Source organism: Crocodylus siamensis, chromosome 1 (assembly GCF_052110815.1).
Source record: "Crocodylus siamensis isolate JL-2025a chromosome 1, ASM5211081v1, whole genome shotgun sequence".
In the NCBI taxonomy this organism is placed as follows: Eukaryota; Metazoa; Chordata; order Crocodylia; family Crocodylidae; genus Crocodylus; species Crocodylus siamensis.
In genome coordinates, this window is record NC_143395.1 from 271,285,289 (window position 1) to 271,306,906 (window position 21,618).

At 46.3% G+C, this 21,618-nt stretch overlaps 1 protein-coding gene across 1 annotated transcript in view; it reads right to left on the bottom strand.

Annotated features, from left to right (window-relative positions):
* Nucleotides 1-21,618, bottom strand: part of PHEX (phosphate regulating endopeptidase X-linked) — a 175,620-nt gene that overhangs the window by 145,110 nt on the left and 8,892 nt on the right. Inside the window, exon 3 of the mRNA XM_090062296.1 lies at nt 21,296-21,457. Coding sequence (XP_089918422.1) covers nt 21,296-21,457 — 162 coding nt within the window. The remainder of the gene's footprint in view (nt 1-21,295; nt 21,458-21,618) is intronic.

A 21,618-nucleotide genomic window follows, 5' to 3' on the forward strand; every position in this document is an offset into this window, starting at 1 on the left:
TCTGTTGTCTACCTTCCACTACATTGCCTTCTTTCTATCCCCTTTTTAGCACACCCTGTCAGCTACTCCATCACAAAAAATCTCGTGAGGAAGGTAGAGGACGGGAACATGACCACAATCTCCTCCATGCCAGTCAGTGAAGATGAGCTGACACCTGGTAATCACAAGCACCTTTCTAAAGCCTGCAAAGCAGTTAGCACTGCAAAAGCTTCCCTTGTGCTCCCAAAGGCACCACAGGCAGAAGTTTGATGCTACAGTGTCCAATTAGGGATGTAAAGATATTCTTTCTTCTCCTGCAAAATCAAATTAAGGTAATCCACAGCACTACACCCAACATGACAGGACTGTTTGTATTCTCCCACTTCATTCAGTTCCCAGCCATTCTTGGCTGGCAACAGGATTTTTAGAGTTCTAATTAACTGGATTGTTTCTACCAGTGAAGGCCAACCTTTCTGGCAGGCATGCCACAAATTAGCTCCACATCCTCCCTAAATGCCACTCCAGTCACCTTCCCCTGCCTGATCTCTATACTCTGCTTTCTGTTCTCTGCCCTGTGCTCCCCGACTGATCTCCTGCTCTGCTTTCTGTTCTCTGCCCTATCTGCTGCTCTGCTGCCTGTCCCTTCCCTGGTCTGCTGCATTCCAGACACAGAAGTTACCCCTTGTTTACACTCCAGCCACAGTACCTACATAGGCAGGCACTGAAATCACATTTTGAAGACTTTTGTTTGCATCCATGAGGGCTTAAAACACGATTTTAAATAAACCTGTTATCTCCTTTTGTGAATCCAGAAGTCCTAAAAATGGGCTCAAGTTTTTATCTATGACTATTCTGCTTTAATAAAAACTTCCTCTTTCCCTTTAAAAGACACATATAGCTACAAACATCAACACCACATTAAGCCATGCAGACAAACGCATTTCAGTTTTGACATATAAACCACCATGAACCTCCTCCTTGAGGATAGTGTATTTCTTACCATGAATAGAGGGAGTTACTATGAATAGTGACACTCAAAAATAATTGGTCCATCATTAATTCCTTTGGCATTCATGGTAACACTCTCAATCATTGAGAACTAATGTGGCAGTAATGAGGAGGTAATTAATATGCACTTCCACAGGAATTCTATGAAGATTTAGCAATCAATCAATCAGTATCTCAAGAAGGAGAATAAGATTGGTTGAAAAAAAAAAAAAAATCTTTCTGAAAACCTATTTAATGAAAAGATGCTGCATTTACACAAATAGATCTGATTAAAATAGTGACATTTTAGTCCTCCTTTTTTCCCCAAAAAGCAATTTCACCATCCACAGTTTGAATATCCATTTCAGCAATCCGGAGGTTTTCACGAAAATAGCAATTAGACAGCTGTGCTAACGTAAATGCTTTCTAATGCTGTTCAGCGGTGCTTGAATGCCATAAGATACAGCATGTTGCTTAAATGACAATGCTTTGAAAAGTTTGTTGCTACTGTTTCAATATTTTGTAAAAGCTAGGTTTCTGAATTTTAAACGGATCCAAGTCAATGTAAGAAAAGTCAAAACATATTGTGAGAGTTCAGCTCCAAGTAAACAAATGTAATTACACAAACTAAACAATATCAGCAGATAATTTATTGGCAATAAGAGGGTCTATTTTCAATGCATTCCATTTGAATATTCATTTTAATAAAAGCTTTGGAGAAATAGTCTCTTCTTGGCATCCTGCTGCAGGGGATGACATATGCATGTCATGAATAGACGGGCTCACTAGTTTATATGAGCATAAAAGAAAAATATGATGGGCATAATTGTTACAATACAGCTGGAGCAGGATGTTTATTGGCAACATCAAGCTTTGCTTCTTGTTATTAATATTTTTGCCATGCTTCTTCAGTAAGTGTTTCTAATCAGGGAATATGGAGAATTAGATGAATCAAAGATTGTTATGATTTTGAGAAAATAACTGCATCTTTTGGTAGGATTAAAAGTATGTGGTACCTAAATATGGCAGTTTTAGAATTTAATAAGCCATTGCATACAGATTCAGTATATCATTCTGGGGAAATAACTGTTGAAATTTAACCTTGGTCTAAATCTTCTATAAATATTTTGTCATAAATAGAATGAAAGGGTTATACAAACTTTTGATAGTCAGTGCTAATGCAGTGAACTCCCAAGAAGAATCATAACCAAAAAAGGTGTCATTCTGCTCTCCTGACCAGACAGACTCTGTGGGAACCCTGTGGCTCAGCTGCTGTGGAGTTTTAAACCCTCATTCAGGAACCAAAATGATCTCCTTTCATTGCCCATGGTTTCCCAAACACCCACTACAGAAACAACTGTCTTTTCTAACAGCCACAGCAGCCTGCAAAAAAAAAAATCCTGGCTTCTCCACTTTCTATTCAGGTATTTCACTTTAACAAAAAGTAAACTGTTAACTGGTTACTCAGACAGTGTTGGCTGATCCTTGCTGCTTATTTTCCTTTGCTGGTATGATCTTACTTTGACTATTATTCGACTGTCAAACTTAAATTAGAAATACAAATACTGAGTTCCCAGTAACATTTTTTATTTTCCAAGCAGTTTCTGTTTATTAGCTAAATAACTTCTCATACTAATTCCAAAATACAAATGATATCTTCATTTTGCAGAGCAGAAAAAATGAAGTGCACAGTGCCCAAAGACCAAAACTGAAAATATCAGAGTCAAGGAGTTTAAGAGCTCTTGGATGGAGGTTCTGCATCTATATCACTGGATAACATTTCTCGCTACTCTTCCATCTTTTGACATCACATTTAAGGGACAAGCAAGCTGGTTCACAGAGAAAAGGAAGAGGTCTGACATCTCACCAAAAACAGATCGAGGTTTGGGAATGGGGCAACTGACAACTGATGCCCAGGAAAAAGCCAACCTATTAAATGGGTACTTTGTGTTAGTCTTTGTGAGAGAGTGGGGCCTAGGAGCAGCCGTGAACTCCCTAGCGCCCCCTACTGTCACTCAAGGCCGTACTCAGCACCCTCAGATTCTTGCCCTCCACGACTTTGATCTTAAATGAGTTTTTAAATGGGAGGCTGCCTTTATCTCCCTGGTGAATGGTACATAATGGTCCTGCCCCTACTCCATATGGGGTGCTTCTCTGCACCCCTCCCTTAAGGGGTACGCGTGGGACGTTGTACGGTCCCTTGCCCTCTGGTGCTCTCACTAGCACCCCGGGCTCATCACCCGCCTGGTGTCCCTGGGCCTGGCTCTCAGCCACCGCCCAGCCTCCGGTGCCCCTTGGGCCTGGCTCTCCGCCCACTGCCCCACTCTGGGGCCTGAATCGCCCACCTCTGGGCTTTTGCGCCCTTCTCAGGGCCTCTACCACGCCTCCGGCGCCTCTCGGGTCTCTGCCGCCCTATCCGCGGCCATTGCCCCCCTTCTGGGCCCACACCTGCGCTCCTCGCACGCACTCTCTGCCCCCTCTGGAGCCTTGCCCTCTCTAGGGCCCATGCCACGCTCTCCGCGGCTGTTGCCCTGCCTCTGGGCCCACGCCGCGCTCTCTGCACATGCTCTCTGTCCCCCTCTGGGGCCTTGCCCTTTCTAGGGCCCACGCCGCGCTCCCCATGGCGGTTGCCCTCCTACTGGGCCTATACCGCACTCCTCACGCTTGGGGCTCAGGTGGCCGCAGCCATGCCTGGCCCCCTTGACCGTTCTCTGGGTCCTTTGCCCCACTGGGCCCATGCCGCACTCCCCGCAGTGGTTTCCCTCCTACTCCTACTGGGCCTATACCGCGCTCCTTGCACTTGGGGCTCAGGTGGCCGCAGCCGTGCCTGGCCCCCTCGCCCCACTGGGCAAACACCGCGCCTCTCTGGCACAAACAATAGTGCCCCACTGGCACCATGCCCCTACTGGGCACTGGGAACCCCCAAGCTGCTGGGGAGCTCCCGTGAGGCCTCCTCACTCCCCTACAGCCTCATCCGGTCCTCCGGTGTAACCATAACCAAAACTCCAGCCACCTGGCTTCAACATAAAACACAGAGCCTCCTGCTCATAACATAAACACTGAGCGCCCCCTCCAGGGCCTCCAACCATACCTCTCATCAAGGTGCTCTCCTCCCCGGCGTCATCGCAGCCAATCAGTACCACCAGGCTGCCACTACCGCTACCACTTCAGGCCGCTCAGCTCAGCCGCAGAGCTCCTACTCCTACGACTGCCAGAAGGGAACTGCTAGTCAGGCTCCGGCCTGGGCTATTTATAAAGGCCCAGCCCTGCCCCCTTCTGGCCACCTGACCAGCTGGTTGCCCTAGCAACCTGCAGCTGCACTGCCCTGTTGATTGGCAGCTCTGACAATCCGCACCTGAGCTGCCCTGGTGACTGACAGCTCACCTTATCTCCTTCTTAGGCACGGAGCACCCCAGTGCCTCCGTGACAGTCTTTCATCAGTCCTATGGGACACCTATGCCCGCTATGGGACAGGGAGGTCCAGGTGAGGGAGATCCCCTGCCCTCTATTAATGCTGACCTCATGAAGGAACACCTTGAGAAGCTGGATACCTTCAAGTGAGCCGGCCCTGACAATCTACATCGCAGGGTACTCAAGGAGCTGGTGAACATCATAGCCCAGCCTATGGCATGGATCTTTGAGAACTCCTGGTGCTCTGGTGTAGTGCCCAAAGACTGGAAGAAGGCCAATATGGTGCCTATCTTTAAGAAAGGGAGGAAAGTGGATCCAGCTAATAATAGGCCTATCAGCCTGACTTCTGTCCCAGGGAAGATCTTAGAAAAGTTTATTAAAGAGGCCATCCTTAATGGACTGGCCAATGCCAACATCCTAAGGGATAGCAAGCATGGGTTTGTTGCTGGTAGGTCTTACTTCACCAGTCTCATTTCCTTCTACGACCAGGTGACCTAGCACCTGGACAAGGGAAAAGAGATTGATGTCATATATCTTGACTTCAAAAAAGCCTTCGATCTGGTATCCCATGATCACCTCTTGGCGAAACTGGCCAATTGTGGCCTTGGGTCCACCACGATCCACTGGCTGGAAAATTGGCTGCATGGTCAGACCCAGAGGGAAGTAATAGATGGCAGTCACTCATCATGGTGTCCTGTGACCAGTGGGGTCCCCCAAGGCTCTGTCCTCGGACCCATATTGTTCAACATCTTCATTAATGATGTGGACATTGGAGTCAGGAGCGGACTGGCCAAGTTCACCGATGACACCAAACTTTGGGGCAAAGCATCCATGCCAAGACAGGCGGGTGATCCAGGCTGACCTGGACAAGCTCAGCAAATGGGCGGATGAGAACTTGATGGTGTTTAACACCGAAAAATGCAAAGTTCTCCACCTTGGCAGGAAAAACCTGCAGCACCCTTATAGGCTCAGCAGTGCTACACTGGCTAGCACTATGGAAGAAAGAGACTTGGGGGTCATCATTGACCACAAGATGAACATGAACCTGCAATGTGACGCTGCGGCTACTAAAGCGCTGGCTTGTATCCACAGATGCTTCTTGAGCAAATCCAGGGACGTCATTCTCCCCTTGTACTTGGCTTTGGTGAGGCTGCAGCTGGAGTACTGCGTCCAGTTTTGGGCTCCACAATTCAAAAAGGATGTGGAGAAGCTCGAGAGAGTCCAGAGAAGAGCCACGTGCATGATCAGAGGTCAGGAAAACAGACCTTACAGACCATGGGGTTCTTTAGTTTGGAAAACCTCAGGCTCAGGGGTGATCTGATGGTTTATCACAGGTGACCACCAGTATCTGTGGGAACATTTGTTCACCAGAGCACCCCAAGGGATGACAAGGTCGAATGGTCATAAACTACTGCAAAACTGTTTCAGGCTGGACATAAGGAAGAATTTCTTTACTGTCCAAGCCCCCCAAGGTCTGGAGCAGCTTGCCATCGGAGGTGGTTCAAACACCTACACTGAACACCTTCAAGAGCAAATTGGATGCTTATCTTGCTGGGATCCTATGACCCCAGCTGACTTCCTGCCCTTTGGGTGGGGGGCTGGACTTGATGATCTTCTGAGGTCCTTTCCAGCCCTAATGTCTATGAAATCTATGAAACAGATTGCCTGATGAGAAAGCACAAACCTCAGCTAACAGTATTAAAATTTTTCTTGATACTTTCTTAGTAAAACCCTTACTTTTCAGAATATGCTGCTCAATTAGAAACTTCCACTAAACTTTTAATAGTACTGCAAAGACCTCTACAAGAAATCTGTCACCAACACACAAAATAAGCAGGTATTTGGCCATAGACACAGCTTGAAATGCCTCAACAGTAGCATAACTAGGGTCAAGAGAGCTGGGCACCAGCCTCAGGTGCCTGCCACAAGAGACACAAGAATCACTCTCAGAAATCTTTACCACAGCAGGGGCCATAGGAAACAACTGTATAACACCCATATACAAAGTACTGTCATGTCTAAAAAACCAATATGAATTGAACCAACGTTCATAATCTAGAAACTTTCTAATTCCCTGTTTAACACGATCAGAGTCCCCTACCACATCCTACCAACATACTCAACCCTCAAAGCAAAGAGATGAGCCTTGCATAGTGTTCAGAAAGCCACTTATCACTAGGCTTGGTGGTGAAGCAAGGAGCAAATGCATTCCAGAATCAAGGATCCATTGTCAGAAATATCCTCCCTCCTGTCTCCTTTTGCACCCAGAGCACTGTTAGATCAAGCACCTTCAGGAACATCAGTATGGTGATGAGAGGTACAGCTCCTAGAAATAGAACTATGTGGAGGAAGGTAATTCCATTTCACAGAGAGTTTTGACACTTAGAAATATGTTTTAATTCTGATTTGGAACCAAAAGAAAAAACATATTTAAAAATTCTCTCTGAAAGGCAGTGGAGCCCTGGCTCTAAGGCACCCATATGGCTAGCAGCCACCACAATGGATTCAGGAAGCCATGTGGTCTCTGGCTGCAAAGCTGACTACCGCTGAACTGCCACGGACCTAGGCAAATTGTAGGGCTATGTGAAGCTTCAGTACCTGGTTCAATTTGGTGGAGATTCAGCCAGATTCAGTGGACCAAATTTCTGAATGGAATTGAATCCGGACCTTTAATCTCTCTGAATCAAATTGGAGAGATTCAGAAAGATTCAGCAATTCAGATACAGACACAGTTTTAAATGTTTTTTCTACATACCTCGAGGTACCAGGTGTGGCTCGTGATTGCTGAGATGCTGGGGTGGATGGAGCATCCCCCAGGACCATGGGGAGGCTCTCCACATGTTTGGCAGCAAACCCCGAAGTGGACCAGAAGTACTTCTGGTCCACTTCTGGGTCTGCTGCAGAGCGTGCTGGAGACCTACCCTGCACTCCTGTGGGATGCTCCATCCATCCCAGCATCACAGCAATCACGAGCTATGCCTGGTGCCTCGAGGTATGTAGCAAAAACATTTCAAGCTGTGTCTATGGCCAAATCACTGATTCTCTGAATCAGCATCGAATCTTCAGATTTGGAGTTGGCCGAATCAAATCGGGGACAGTGATCCAAATCAACTAATCAAATCGCTGTCCCCGATTCAGGCCAAATCCAAACCGAATAGGGCCCCATTTCGCACACCCCTAGTAAATGAGTCATAGGTAACCCAAGGCGGGATTTTAATGGATACCTGCCTTCGGAGTTAATTTTTAAGCCTCCTTAGAAGCAAAGTTCCTTCAGACCTCTGACCCATTTCTATCAGAACTTCATAAAAAAAATCAGCCTCCTCATAACACGTTGACATTGACTGGGGGGGGGGGAAATGTCCATTGGAATTTTTCCAACAAGATATATCCAGAATACCTACTTATGTGCTATACAGAGCAATGTGAACACCCAAAACAGCCCTCAAAATCAACTGACCTGCAGTGCAGATAATGGAAGTAAGTAGTTTTTTGGGGACTTTAATAGGGAATAAAGTTTAATAGTTAAACGCATACTCCCAAGGGGGCCAACTTTTATTTTTGCCAGGGAGGGCGGGCAGGGAGGAAAGCCTAAGATGATGGACATGTGAAAAGTTTTACACATTTCAGGTGAGAGCCCTCTCCCTGAGGGGGACCAGGGACCTCAGGCCCCCACATACTCAGCATCTCTGCATGCTCCTCAACATAGATGCAAGTTATAAATCTTGATGGATCTGGAAAAAGTTTGAGGTGACTGAGGTGCAAACTAGGCCCTCATGTAACAAATTTCTTACCTGGTCACCCAGAAGCACCAAATTATCCAACACCACCTCAGAAAGCTCTAGGGTCACAGGGAGAACTATGTCACTACTGCCTGCTTCCACGATCCTAATAGCATGAACTCAAGAGTATCGCATCCATGCCCTATCTCTTTGGATAGTGTCCAAGTCTTTCATCTATCTATTAGGTAGTGGTGAAGATGGAAAACCAGCAGTGAGCATTAATTTATGTATGGACACCAAACCCTATCCATCATAATGGCTGCATACACTGGGGACTTGAAGAGGATGGATAACAAAATGGAACCCTGTGTCATTTCTCTGCCATTTCTCTCTCCTTGCATGATGGATCCTTTGAGGCAACAGAATGATTACTCAACTGGACCTTCTGGAATCTTTTAGAATGAAAGGAACCAATGCACAGATGATTCCAAGTGCCAACATGTCTGGGTTATTTTTACCTTCCTGAAATCATATAAATGCAGAAGGTGTTTTCTACAGAAAATCCTTGCAAATTATTTTGGGACGTTATTTTATTTGTTGCCTGTTTTCTGTTATTTAGAAAAACTGTATATAATATCATCCAAGAGGCATCTGCTCCTCTGTATTTGCTTTAGTAGAAAATCCTCACTTAAAAGGGCTCTCATCAGCAAATAGCAATGCTAAATAGCTTAATTCAGCAAATTAGAGTAAACTAGGTGCCCCATTGTGCTAGGATCAATATATGGATAAAATCTATACAATGGCTTCCACACACAGGGTGATTAGATTTGAAAAGGCATTGAAGGATATGTTCACAAACTATTTATGTAATTCTAAATAATTTTCTTGCACTGCTGAGATTTAAAAATGTTTGCACAATTTTGTAATTTATTGCTTCCTGTACAAACACATTTCAAAAACCAGCTGTACATTGTTCTTTTGCAGACTTTGGAGCAATAAGAAATCATTTGGCACTTGATCAGAGTGCACCATAGGCAACAAGTATCGATTTACTCACTCCAGGATTCCAGTTGTGCATTATTTGCAGAGAACCAACTGCATTCAAACACAAAGATTATACATGAACGTAAAATCCAGACAATGGTCAATAATCAAAACAGGGAAATCTAGTGGAAATTCAAATAGCTTACAGCAGAAAATGTTATGGTAAGAACACATTTCCTAACCCAGACAATGTACAAGCTCATCTTAATTTAACCCTGAAGAACAGCAGTCTGTAAAATCGTTTTCAGTAAGAGAGGCCACACTCAAAATGTTCTTCAACTTTAAACGAGTCTATCATTAGAGAGTATAATGAGTCTAAATCTATTTTGCTGAATTTAAAGTCATTGCTTTATGTCATGCCCCCTGCAGCAAAGGAAAACATCTGTTCTCCCTCTTCTTTATGGCATCTTTTCAAACATTTCATAGAATCATAAAAAAATAGTGTTGGAAAGACCTTGGGAGGATGAAGAGGGACCAAGGATGGTGATTGCACCACTTCTCTGGGTAACCTCCTCTTAGTGAGAAAGTTCTTCCTAATATCTAACCTAAATTTCCGTTGGTGTAACTGGAGACTGTTGCTCCTTGTTCTGTCATCTGCCACCACTGAGAACCATCTAGCTCCATCCTCTTTGGAACCATCCTTCATGACTTGAAGGCTGTTATTGAATTCCCCCTTAGTCTTTTCTCCTGCAGACTAAATAAGCCCAGTTCCCTCAGCCTGTCCTCATGAGTCAATTGCGCCAGCCCCCAAACCAATTTTGTTGCCCTCCACTTGACTGTCTCCAACTTGCCCACATCCTTTTTGTAGTGGGGGGCCCAAAGCTGAACACGTTACTTCAAACATGGCCTCACCAGTGCTGAATAGAGAGGAATGATCACTTCCCTTGACCTACTGGCAAACGTCCTACAAATGCAGCCCAATATGCCATTAGCCTTCCTGGCAACAAGGGCACACTGTTGGCTTATATTTAGCTCATTGTCCACTATCATCCCCAGGTCCTTTTCTGCAGAGCTGCTGCACAGCCAGTCAGTCCCCAGCCTGTCCTGGTGCATGGGATTGTTCCATCCTAAAGTGCAGGACTTTTCACTTGTCCTTGTTAACCTTCATGAGATTCCTCTTGGCCCAATCCTTCAATTTCTCTAGGTCACTCTGAATCCTAATCCTACCCTCCAGCATATCTACTACTCTCCCCCAGCTTGGTGTCATCTGAAAACTTGCTGAGGGTGCAAAAGAACCAACTGCATTCAAATACAAAGATTATACATGCACCTAAAATCCAGACAACGTTTAATAATCAACAGGGAAATCTAGTGGAAATTCAAATAGCTTACAGCAGGAAGTGTTATGGTAAGAACACATTTATTAACCCAGACAGAAAGTACAAGCTCACCTTGATATAACCCTGAACAGCAGGGGTGCACGCACACCCCTAAGAGCACTAGTGCATCCTCTGACAGCCAGCATTCCCTGTGGGGAGTAAATCAGTGCACCCCTGGCCCTTCCTGGTGCGCTGCTGGCACTCCGAGGTTGGAGCACATACCTGGGGGAGACCTACCCCTGGTCAGTGCGATTGGCCATGGGGGAGATCTTCCCCCCCGGTTGCTGACTGGCTGCTGGGGGGGGGGCACTTGCCCCCCCTCACTCAGGAGGCACCAGTTGCCCACACTGTATGCCATCTTCTAGATCATTGATGAAAACATTGAACAAAACTGGCCCCAGGCCTGACCCATGGGGCACTCCACTTGATACCATCTGCCAGCCAGTCATGGATCCATTGATTACTACTCTCTGAGCTCAGTTCTCCAACCAGTTTTCTATCCACCTTACAGTCTATTCATCCAGTCCATACTTCTTTAGCTTGCCTGCATTGTGGGCGACCGTATCAAAAGCCTTGCTAAAATCAAGGTAAATCACACCCACCAACCCCAGAGCCAATCATCTCATTATAGAAGGCAATCAGGTTGGTCAGGCTTGACTTGCCCCTCGTGAATCCATGCTGAATGTTCCTAATAAAACTTCTTCTCCTCTGAGTGCTTAGAAATGGATTCCTTGAGGATCTGCTCCACGATTTTTCCAGGGACTGAGGTGAGGCTGACTGGTCTGTAATTCCCTGGATCCTCCTTTTTTCCCCTTTCTTAAATATAGGCACCATGTTTGCCCTTTTCCAATTATCTGGGACCTCTCCTGAAATATTTGAAGACTTCTGTCATGTCCCCATTGGATTTTCTTTTCTCCAGGCTGAACATGCCTCATTTTCTCAAGCTTTCATCATATGGCTTTGTCTTCCAAGCCCTTTATCATTTTTGTCACCCACCTCTGGACCTTCTCTAAATTCTCCTCATCCTTCTTAAAATACAGAGACCAAAACTCACAATTCTCTAAATAAGATCTAACCAGTGCTGAATATATTATCTATCAACTCCAATGTCTTGCACCTAATACTCCTATTGATGCAGCCTCAAATCACGTTTGCTTTTATTTTGTAACTGCATCATGTTTCTGACTCATGTGGAACCTGTGATCCACCCAAAACCCGATGTCCTTTGCTACCACATAGCCATTTCTTTCCCATATTTGTGCTTTTAATTATTAGGCATAGCACCATATATTTGTCTGTACTGAAACCAATTCATTTTCAGTCTCTAGCTTCCAATCTTAGTATCATAATATCATAGTAAGTAGGGTTGGAAGGGACCTAAACAGATCATCAGGTCCAGCCCCTGACCCAGGCAGGAACGGGTGCCAGGATCATATCAACCCAGCCACATATCTGCCCAGCCTCTTCTTGAAGACCCCCAAGGTAGGAGAGAGTACCAACTCACTTGGGAGCCCTAACTATAAAGTAATGTCTCCTGATGTCCAGCCTGAACCTTCTCTCTAACAATTTGTGTCCATTATTCCTAGTAACCCCAGGTGGTGCCTAGGGGAACAGAGCCTTCCCCAATTCCCACTGGTCCCCCCAGTGACTTTGTGAACAGCCACCAGATCCCCTCTCAGCCTTCTCTTCTGTCAAAATCCACCTGAGTTCTACCCCGTCCAAAAGCAAGTGGAAAATTAAAGGGTAAAATATAATTATTTTAAAATTTGAAGCTGTTATGAATATGGGAAAACACCAAAAGGATTTTTTAAAAAATCATATTTACATATTCCTGTACACATGAACTCAAACCTTACCTCAAAACACAAATAAATAGTGTTGTTTTTATACGTTTGTAAAACAAAGAAAATCTCAAAACACGGTTTTCTTGTCTGTTTGCTTCAACAAATAAAAAAATATATGGACAATAATGTGCACCAAATCACTACACTCTGCCTATCTGCTAATTCCATTTTTCATCCCCATAATCCCTCTTTTTATCCTTCATTATCAGAGCTCCCTATCACTTTCACAGTGACACAGGGGAATATTCCTTCCAATCTTCAAGCTGATACCTCCTCCATCCTTTAGCTTATTCTGGTTCTTTACATATGAGCATCATGAAAGAATTAACTGCTCTCATTATTGTCGGGCTACAGTTTATTCACACTTTTCTTCACTGAATCACACTCCTATGCTGGCACTTTCCTTATAGTACTTCACTAAGAAAGCTTGGGAATCTGCCTCTGCTCCCATTGGATCATGGTAATAAGAATTCAAAATCAAAATCTAATGCCAAGGACTTTTCACAGACAAATATCCAAACTTCCCTGGCTTATTCTCTCTCTGATTCAGATTCAAGAGTATTCAGAGACCAGAAAACACACTGAATTGTCCTAAAGAACCATCTGAATTGTTCCAAAGACCACTGTTCTAAAGAAACATCATTCTTTAATAAATTGCCATACCATACCATAGAACATAAAATATGAAGAATGCAATTCTCTAGCCAAGCTATGCTAAAATAGTAAGATTAACAGGATTATTTAAGATTACTAGACAAGTTCTGAAATATTTATAATCAGTTCTTTCAAAATTTTACTTCCTAAAAACAACTGCATGTTAAATAAATACAACTATTAAAAAAAATGCAAAATGCTATGCAAAGTGGTAGGCCAAAATTTTCAATGTGGGTGCCCACAATTCCATTTCCAAGCCCACATATAAGCCCCTAAATACATGGCCTGATTTCCAAAGGAAATAGTGAATGATTTTGCTTGCCAGTGCTCACCTCTAGCATATATTCTTGCTATGTAAGAATTATACACTTTGCCAAAGCATTTGATAGCATGGACAAATGGCTAACCAGAAATGTCAAGTACAGTTAATTTATTATCTCTGGTTAAAGCACAAGTATACAGGCAGAAGACATTCACTGTCATTTCAGCCACCAACCACCAACTTTGAAAGAAATGTACTCTTTTGACAAGTCATTTCTTTTGGAAAGTTTATTTTAAAGAATGAAAGTTGAAAGAAGAAAGGCCAAATTTCAGAGAGACTACCATTCTGTTCAGTTGCTCCCATAATTAGCTAACTTAGTAATGGTACGAATGGAATACTTTTTCAGGCAATTAATTTACACTAAGCCCCCCAGTATCACCAGCCAGTGAAGATAGACCACATCAGACTGATATGGAACATGTCACATCCCTCTCTTTTATATGGCATCAGGTATGAACCTCCAAATATATGAGCCACTGGGTGCATCTATAAGTGCAAATACCTAATACTGGAACACATGTAGATAGCAATGCTTTACTATGAAGCTAATTACTCAAGTCCTCTGTGGACACGTCAACACATGCATTTACTTCAGCCTAGATTTACTGTACAGTAGGTTACTGCATAGCAGGCGCGTCTACAAGAGATGCTATGTCGTCATAGCAATGTGCTACAGCAACAGTGTCGGGCATAAACCGTGACACCACAACTGTCAGCGTAACAACACACTCCCTCACTGCAGCACATCTCTACGGCAATGTAGAGGCTAAAAATAACTTCACTGCTGGCACAGCCATTTAATATTGATGGCGCAGTAACAATGACACTATAGGGGCATGTGTAGATGCACCCAGTAAGGGTTTTTGGGTAGGTGTCTACACATGTGGGGATTAGGGAGAAGATGTGCTCCCATCCCCCTAGGTGCCAGTCCAAGGGCTGGCAGGAAGCACTGGGCCAGAAGAGAGCCGTCTCCTGGCCCTGGGTGGCTCCCTGCTGCTGGGGCAGGGACAATGTGCCCCTGCCCTGACAACAGGAAGATCCTGGCCATGGTTCCCCAATCAGGGGCACAGGGCTTGGAAAGAGCTGCCAGTGCAGCAGGATGCTGGGACCTACCTGACCCATGCAGTTCTTTCCAAGCCCTATGCCTTGATCACCTGATTGAGGCATGCAGCTGGGGTCTGCCTCTGACCGGGACAATTCCCAGCCAGCCCCAGGCTGGCTGGGGGAGTCTGCATGTGCAGTCTGGAGCTGGATGGGGACAGCACAAAACAGGTTAGATAAAGGTCTCCCAGCCTGAGTCCTGTGACCAGTAGCTTACTGCACAGTACATCTAGGCTGGAGTAAATGCATGTATAGACACATCCTCTGTGTCCTAGGATTGGACCCTGGGGCCCTGTACCACTCCTGTCCAGCCCCATGTGCTGGGATTGGGCCCCATGTACCAGAATTAGGGCCCAGTGTCCCCTCCCCACCCTCTAGCCCCATGCTCCAGGATTGGATTCTGGGGCCCCAGGCCATCCCTGCCTAGACCTGTGTAATGCCCTGTACCACCCTGACCCAGGCCTGCTTGCCAGGATCAGGAGATGAGGGCCTCTCACTATACCTGTATGCCTAGATCGTGAATTGGGTGCTCTGTGCCCCCACACACCTGGTTCTGGCCTGGCACACTGGGATTGGGTCCCCTAAGACCCTGCTGTCTAGCTCATGGGCCTCAAAATTTGGCAGCAAGAGAATGGTACCACTGCTCTCCTGCTGCCAAATTTCCAGACTTGTGAGACACCAAACAGCAGATGACTCTACTGGTGGCTAGATCTGGTTGAGTACCCTTGGCACAGGACACAAACTAATGATTGATATTTTAGGTGTTTCTTGAGGATACCTCTGAACTAATGTTGAAGTTTTTAGTGGTAACCAGTTTAAAACAGGTTAAAATCATGCTGCTTTTTAAAAATCATACTGCTCTTATAGGAACAACATACATATTAATAAATCCACATCATGCATGAATGACAACTGTACAAAAGCTAAAACTAATTAAACTTGCTGTGGCCAGGTTTCCTCAGCTGCTTTTATCCCCATCATATAGCACTCCTCAGCCTTGTTTGGGGATTTAATTCCTTTAACAGATATGAGTCAAGGGAATCACACTAGAACTACATATTTGACCACATTTCCCCTCATACAACCTTTATGTGTGTCCTTAGGAGTGAAGGGCACAACATAAAGTCTGTGAGAAAGGTAGTAGTTTGTTGGGTTTCACATTTAGTAAGATAAACTAATAAAGGAACAGGGGTATGTCTCGTTGCACTGAGATAAGGTTCTCCCAACCCAAGTCCCATGACCATGGGACTCAGGCTGGGAGATAAAGGTCCTCCAGCCCCCTGCTTCCTAATTGCAATGGCAAAGTGGGGGGTGGGAGATAAGGATCTCCCAGCCCCCACTTCCCGATTGCAATCTCAGAGCAGGGGGCTTAGAGTTCCCTGCTGCCCAGGCAAGGGGACATAGCTCCCTGCCCCCAGGAGCTGCCCCCAGCTGGCTGCCAGGGCAGGCTCTGCCACAGGATCCCAGGCAGGGACTATCTCCCACCCCCTAGTAGATGGCTGATGAGAAGCAGATTTTGCTCCCAGTCAGGTGTTTACACAAGCAGTACAACGCTGTTACCAATGCTAAGTAAATTTACTACTTGGATTTGCAAGTAATAAATTTACTTATTAGGAAAGTTTACTGTGAAGTAAGCTTGTGCATGCATAGATGGAATGTCCTTTGCAGTATACTATGCTAATACGAAGTTAAGCATCTTGTTAGATGTACCCAGAGATGGTGACAAGCTAATTCTAGTACATGAAGTTTAATCCAGCACATAGACCAGTTCCACACCACTCATCTGTCCCATGGGGTCAAAAGGTTGAGTACTACTGTTCTATGCTATTTGGAATAGACTACAGCCATAAACTTTTATGGTGTCTAGAATAAATGTACACTGGATGCTGACCTTATGGAAGAAAGGTAGTTGGAGATGGACTTTATGATGCACAAAAATCCCAGAAGACAGTAAATCCACTAAATCTATTTAGTGCAACACAAAAGTGCTGATCTCTCTCTAGTCTGCTGAGCCCAGAGCACTGTTATTTCAAGTAATATAGTAGCAACATAGTACCTTGAAGTGCCTTAACATTTACAGTTTACTACATTAAGGCACTTCAAGGACAATATTAAATCTCCCTTCCTTTGCATGACTCATACTTTGAGCGAAGATTATAAAAACCTGACACTTTTTTTTTGAACAAACAACAACCATTGTCCTTCCCCCACCCCCCACAACCAGTCTGCACAACTTCCTGCAGAGGTAGTTTTGCCACTGAATCTAGCTCTTAAGTCAAGTCACATTCAGATGAAAATATCTCCCTTCCTACACATTTCCACCCCAGGCTATTTTTTCTCTAGACATGCATTTTTTCTGTTTGCCTGATGAGAGGTCAGGTACTTTAACCACTTCAGTGCCTCATGTACCAGTTGGTAATAGAACTTCAATGAAGCTGAATACTGAGCTGTGACATGCCATCCTCAGCCAACAAATTTAGTAAACATGCTAACATGACTTGAAAATATAGTTATTGGAACAGTCTGTAGGCAAAGCTACATCACTGCCTTGGGTAAGATCAGTTTTGGTTCAAAATACCTATCGTCAAATAATCATGGAATATAGGAAAAAAAAAGAGATCATGAATAATATCACACAAATGTAGTTCCCCAGCATTCTTCTAAAAGAACATATTGATGAGGAAAACGTGACAGCATGTAACAAAGCAACATGGAAATCATTTGTATAATATATTAGCTGCCCTCTGTTCACTTTCTTCATCAATCAGGCTAATGCAGGGGTGGGCAAAATATGGCCTGCAGGCCGAATTCAGCCCACCAGGGCATTCTATCCAGCCTGCAGGGCCCCTAAAAAGTTTAGAAAATTAATATTTATCTGCCCCCAGCTTCCTGTCAAAGGAGACAGGAGCCAGGGACAGTAGTACCCAGGGGAAGTCATGGCAAGCTCCTGCAATTGCAGGGCCCACCCAGCCCCACCCCGCAGCTGAAGCCCCTGCCTAGCAGGGTCTTCTGGCCTGGGACCATGGGGCTGTTCACACTTCCCTGTGCTGAATGGGAAATTAAGGTGGGAAGGGGTGGGGGCAGCAGGCAGGAAAGTGGGGAAAGTGGTGGTGGGGGCAGGGGTAGTGAGAGGGAGTGGGCATGTGGGAGTGTGGGGCCCACACCAGTGTCCCAGGGCCAGTGCCAATGGGGCCCAGAGCAGGGCAGCAGGAGCATGGGCTGTGGGCTGGCAGGGGTCTATGGAGCTGGGCTGGGCTGCCAGCAGGAAAAGGGGGGGAACAGGCCTGGCTCCATAGAGCCACAGCCAACTGGACCCTGTACTCCTGCTGCCCCAATCTGGGCCCCACCGATGCTGGCCCTGGGGCACCAACGCAGGTCAGGCACTCCCGCCCAGCTGCCACTGGTTGCCACACACCTGCTTGCTCCCAGCCCTACCTGCCCCAGGCTTGTGGTACAGGTGGGGATGACTGCAAGTAGTCCTGCCCCTGCATGCTCCACACCTCACCTGTCTGGGCTGAGAAGCTGCGGTGGGCAGGGAACAAGCTGCTGCTCAGCATGGGAGAAAAGCAGCCTCTCCCCCTCTCACCACTGGCACTCCTTGCAGCAGTCTCCCAGAGCCCACACAGCTGCCCTGCCTCTCTGCTGTGCCCTCACTGCCCATGGGACTGCGGTGGCAATGGAGACCAGGTACCAGCAGCCCTGTGTGGGCTCCAAGCAGCTGCCACAGGAAGTGCTGGTGGGGGGGGGGGGGGCCCCAGTAGCAGTTCGTGCCCTGCCACCACTGCTGCTCAGCCCATTGTGGAAGCCCAGAGCCAGCATGTGGCCCAAGCTGGCAGCAGCAGTGAGAAATAAAGTGCAGCTGAGTGCAGGGGAAAAGCGCCCCCACCTCCTGCCACTGCTGGGCAATGTTTACTGGGGGAACCCACACTATGCTAAGCTTCGCTGTGGGTCCTTGGCCACCGGCTCTGTGCTGCCCAGCATGGCAGCAGTGGCCATGCAGAGCAGCCACTCTGGGCAGCACAGAGCTGGTGGCAAAGGTGCCACAGCAGAGCCTAGCACAGTGTGGGCTCCCCCAGCAAATACTGCCCACTGGCAGCAAGGAGGGAGGCACTTTCTTCCACCCCAGCAGCAGTCTGTGCCACTCTGCCCCGATGGGTGAACCCAGAGCCAGCATGGGGCCCAGGCTGGCAGCAGCGGCAAAGAACAAACTGCAGCTGAGCATGGGGGAAAAGTAGCCCCCCCTCCCACCACCAGTGCTCCCTGCAGCAGCTGATGGAGCCCACATAGGGCTGCCTGTGCCTGCTCTCCATTGCCACTGCTGCCATGAGGGGGGCAAGGACATAGCGGAGAGCCAGGACAGCCCTGTGTGGGCTCTGGGCAGCTGCCAGAGGAAGCTCCAGTGGCAGGAGGAGAGGGGCTGCTTTTCCCCTCGTGCTGAGCAGCAGCTTGTTTCCCACCCACCACCGCTGCTCAGCCCAGACAGGTGAGTGTGGAGCATGTAGGATTGGGGCTGCTTGCAGTCATCCCTGCCTGTGCCGTGCGGCAGGGAGTGAGTAGGTATGCCAGCTGGACTTTGGGCACGTGGCAGCCATTGCTTCCACCACCAGTATTTATGTGTGTGCAACAGGGCAGCCCCAGGAGGGAGGCACCTGGCTCCGTGTGCCCTATCCTGCTTCTGCCACCATGGTTGCCCTGTGCCAAGCTAGGAAGGGCCCTCCAACCCCACCCATAGCTGGGAGCAGGGGGATGCAGGCAGGGAAATGCCTGGGCCAGAGGACAGGGAGGTGGTTCTGCTGCTTGCTCCTAGGAAAAGCAGCAGAGTCTCTTCTTCCTGGGCAGCCCCAAATGGGTTTCGCTGGGCCTCTACCTGTGCAGCCCCACCCCCAGCAGGGTCCTCCAATGCCCCAACCCCATCCAATCCTCGCAGCCCCACTCCCCTCCATAAAAAATAAGTTTAAATGTGTAAATTAAATTTAAATCTGTAAATTATACAGTTTGTAGGTCCACAGTATAAAAAAGTTGGGAACCCCTGCCATAGACCCCTGCCAACCCACACCCCATGCTCTTTCTATCCCACACAGGGCCCCACAGGCCCCATGTTCCTGCATGCCCACTCACTTCCACTTGCGCTCCCCCCCACCACTTTCCCCACTTTCCTGCCCACCCACTGGCCACTCTGCACTCCACGGCTCCCATACCCACAATACCATACCCACACATACATAACTCCATAAACCCCCATACCCACCAACCCACAACTCCTCACAAACCCCACACCCACCGCATGCCCCCTGATAGCAATGCACACCCCACACCATATACAGGTAGGACTGCATTTTGAGGTTTTATGCAATCACTTCTACATACACAGCACAAACACATACAAATAAAAATTAAAATATATTATTATGGCTGTTTAATTTTTAGTATATAATTTGGGGTTTTTCCCCCTAAGATGGCAAACCCTCTTCCCCAAGGAAGTACTTTCAGGGGCAAGGGGCGGGACTTCTGGTGGCAAAGGACAGAGATTAAAGGGGTGTGACTTCTGATCTAGGGGCTGGGGCATCTATTAACAGGCGGGGCTACCCATGCGGCCCTCAACAGCTTGCTAAAACTTGGTAAGTGGCCCTTTGCTCAAAATAATTGCCTGCCCCTGGACTAGTGCATTTCACTAATGAAGGACTAGTGTGCCTCATTAGTCTTTGACAACACTGGGGGTGGGGTGGGAATTAGGGCTGTGCAAAACGGGCCCTATTTAATTTGGATATGGATTCAGCCTGAATCAGGGAAAGTGATTCGATCTGTCAATTCAGATCACTGTCCCAGATTCAATATGGCTGAATCCGAATCTGAAGATTTGATGCTGATCCGGTGAATCAGCAATTTGGCACAACTTTAAAAGTTTTTTTCTGTATACCTTGATGTAGCAGGCACAGCTTGTGATTGCTGCAATGCTGGAGTGGATGGAGCATCCCACAGGAGCTCGGGGGACTCTCCAGTGTGCTCAGCAGTGAACCTGGAAGTTCTTCCGGTCCACTTCCGGGTCTGCTGGGGAGCACGCTGGGGGACTGCCCCGCACCTACCTGACTCAGTGATCAGCTCTGGGGGGACCCCAGGTGCCTTCCCCAAACCCAGGAGGCACCATTTGCTGAGCCAAGGGGGTGCCTACAGGTATGTAGAAAAAACATATATAAAGCGTTGCTTATGTCTGAATCACCGAATTTGTTCGAATCTCTCTGAATCGATTCAAAGGGTTCTGAATCAATTTGGAGAGATTAAAGGGTCCTTGGATTCAGTTTGGATTTGAACATTTGGCCACCAAATCAGGCTGAATCTCTGCTGAATTGAATTAGGGACCAAAGCTTTGCACAGCCATAAAAAAAAAAATCCCTACTAGTTCTTCCACTTCTTCAGCTCCTTAAAAATCAGTAATATCCTTATATAAGGCAAGCTCAGATTGACCTGATTTTACTGCAATTTTGCTAAGAGGTGATTTTCTAAACAGGTTGTAAAAATGGATCTGTTTGCAAGAGCCTCCTTGACACAAGGTATCACACCGTTCCCCTTCAAATAAACCATTGATAAAGTGTCTTCACGGTTTTCCTGGTGTCATTATGTCCTAAAAAGTCTAAGGTTCAAATCTAACAGCATCTGGCATCATTCTCTGTTTGGCTCAGAATAAATTATTTAATTCTTAAGTAACGTTAATTCCACCAAATGTGTAATTTTTTATTTTCCCTTGATGTATTTTTTTATCAAAAACTTCAGCAAGAACACAATAATAAAGAACGTGATGTTGACTGTTATTCAGCATGAACATATGCACAAAAAGGAAATGCAGCCAATATTAATTTAAATGGAGCTAAGTGACAAGCTACAGTGGAAATATACCTTAAGGTTTCAAGAAGAGCTTACCTTTTAGCTTGAGGTCTACATTGTGCCTCAGCCAAGGATAAACACCATAGTTTGACGAGTCTTCAGGAATGGGGTTATTATATATCCAACCATCGCATGCAAACCGATAAAAGTTCATACAGGGATCCACAGACTGGTTTATTTTGCTCAGGATAGCAGCAGCTGTAAAGGATCACATTAGTTTTATGGAACATTTTTAGCAACATAGAGACTTATGAGAGACCAGAAATGATAGTATAATTTACCAGTTTCCAAAACAAGGCTGTTTGCCCTCACCTGAAAATTAAAATCCCATCCTAGCATACCATACCATACCATATAGC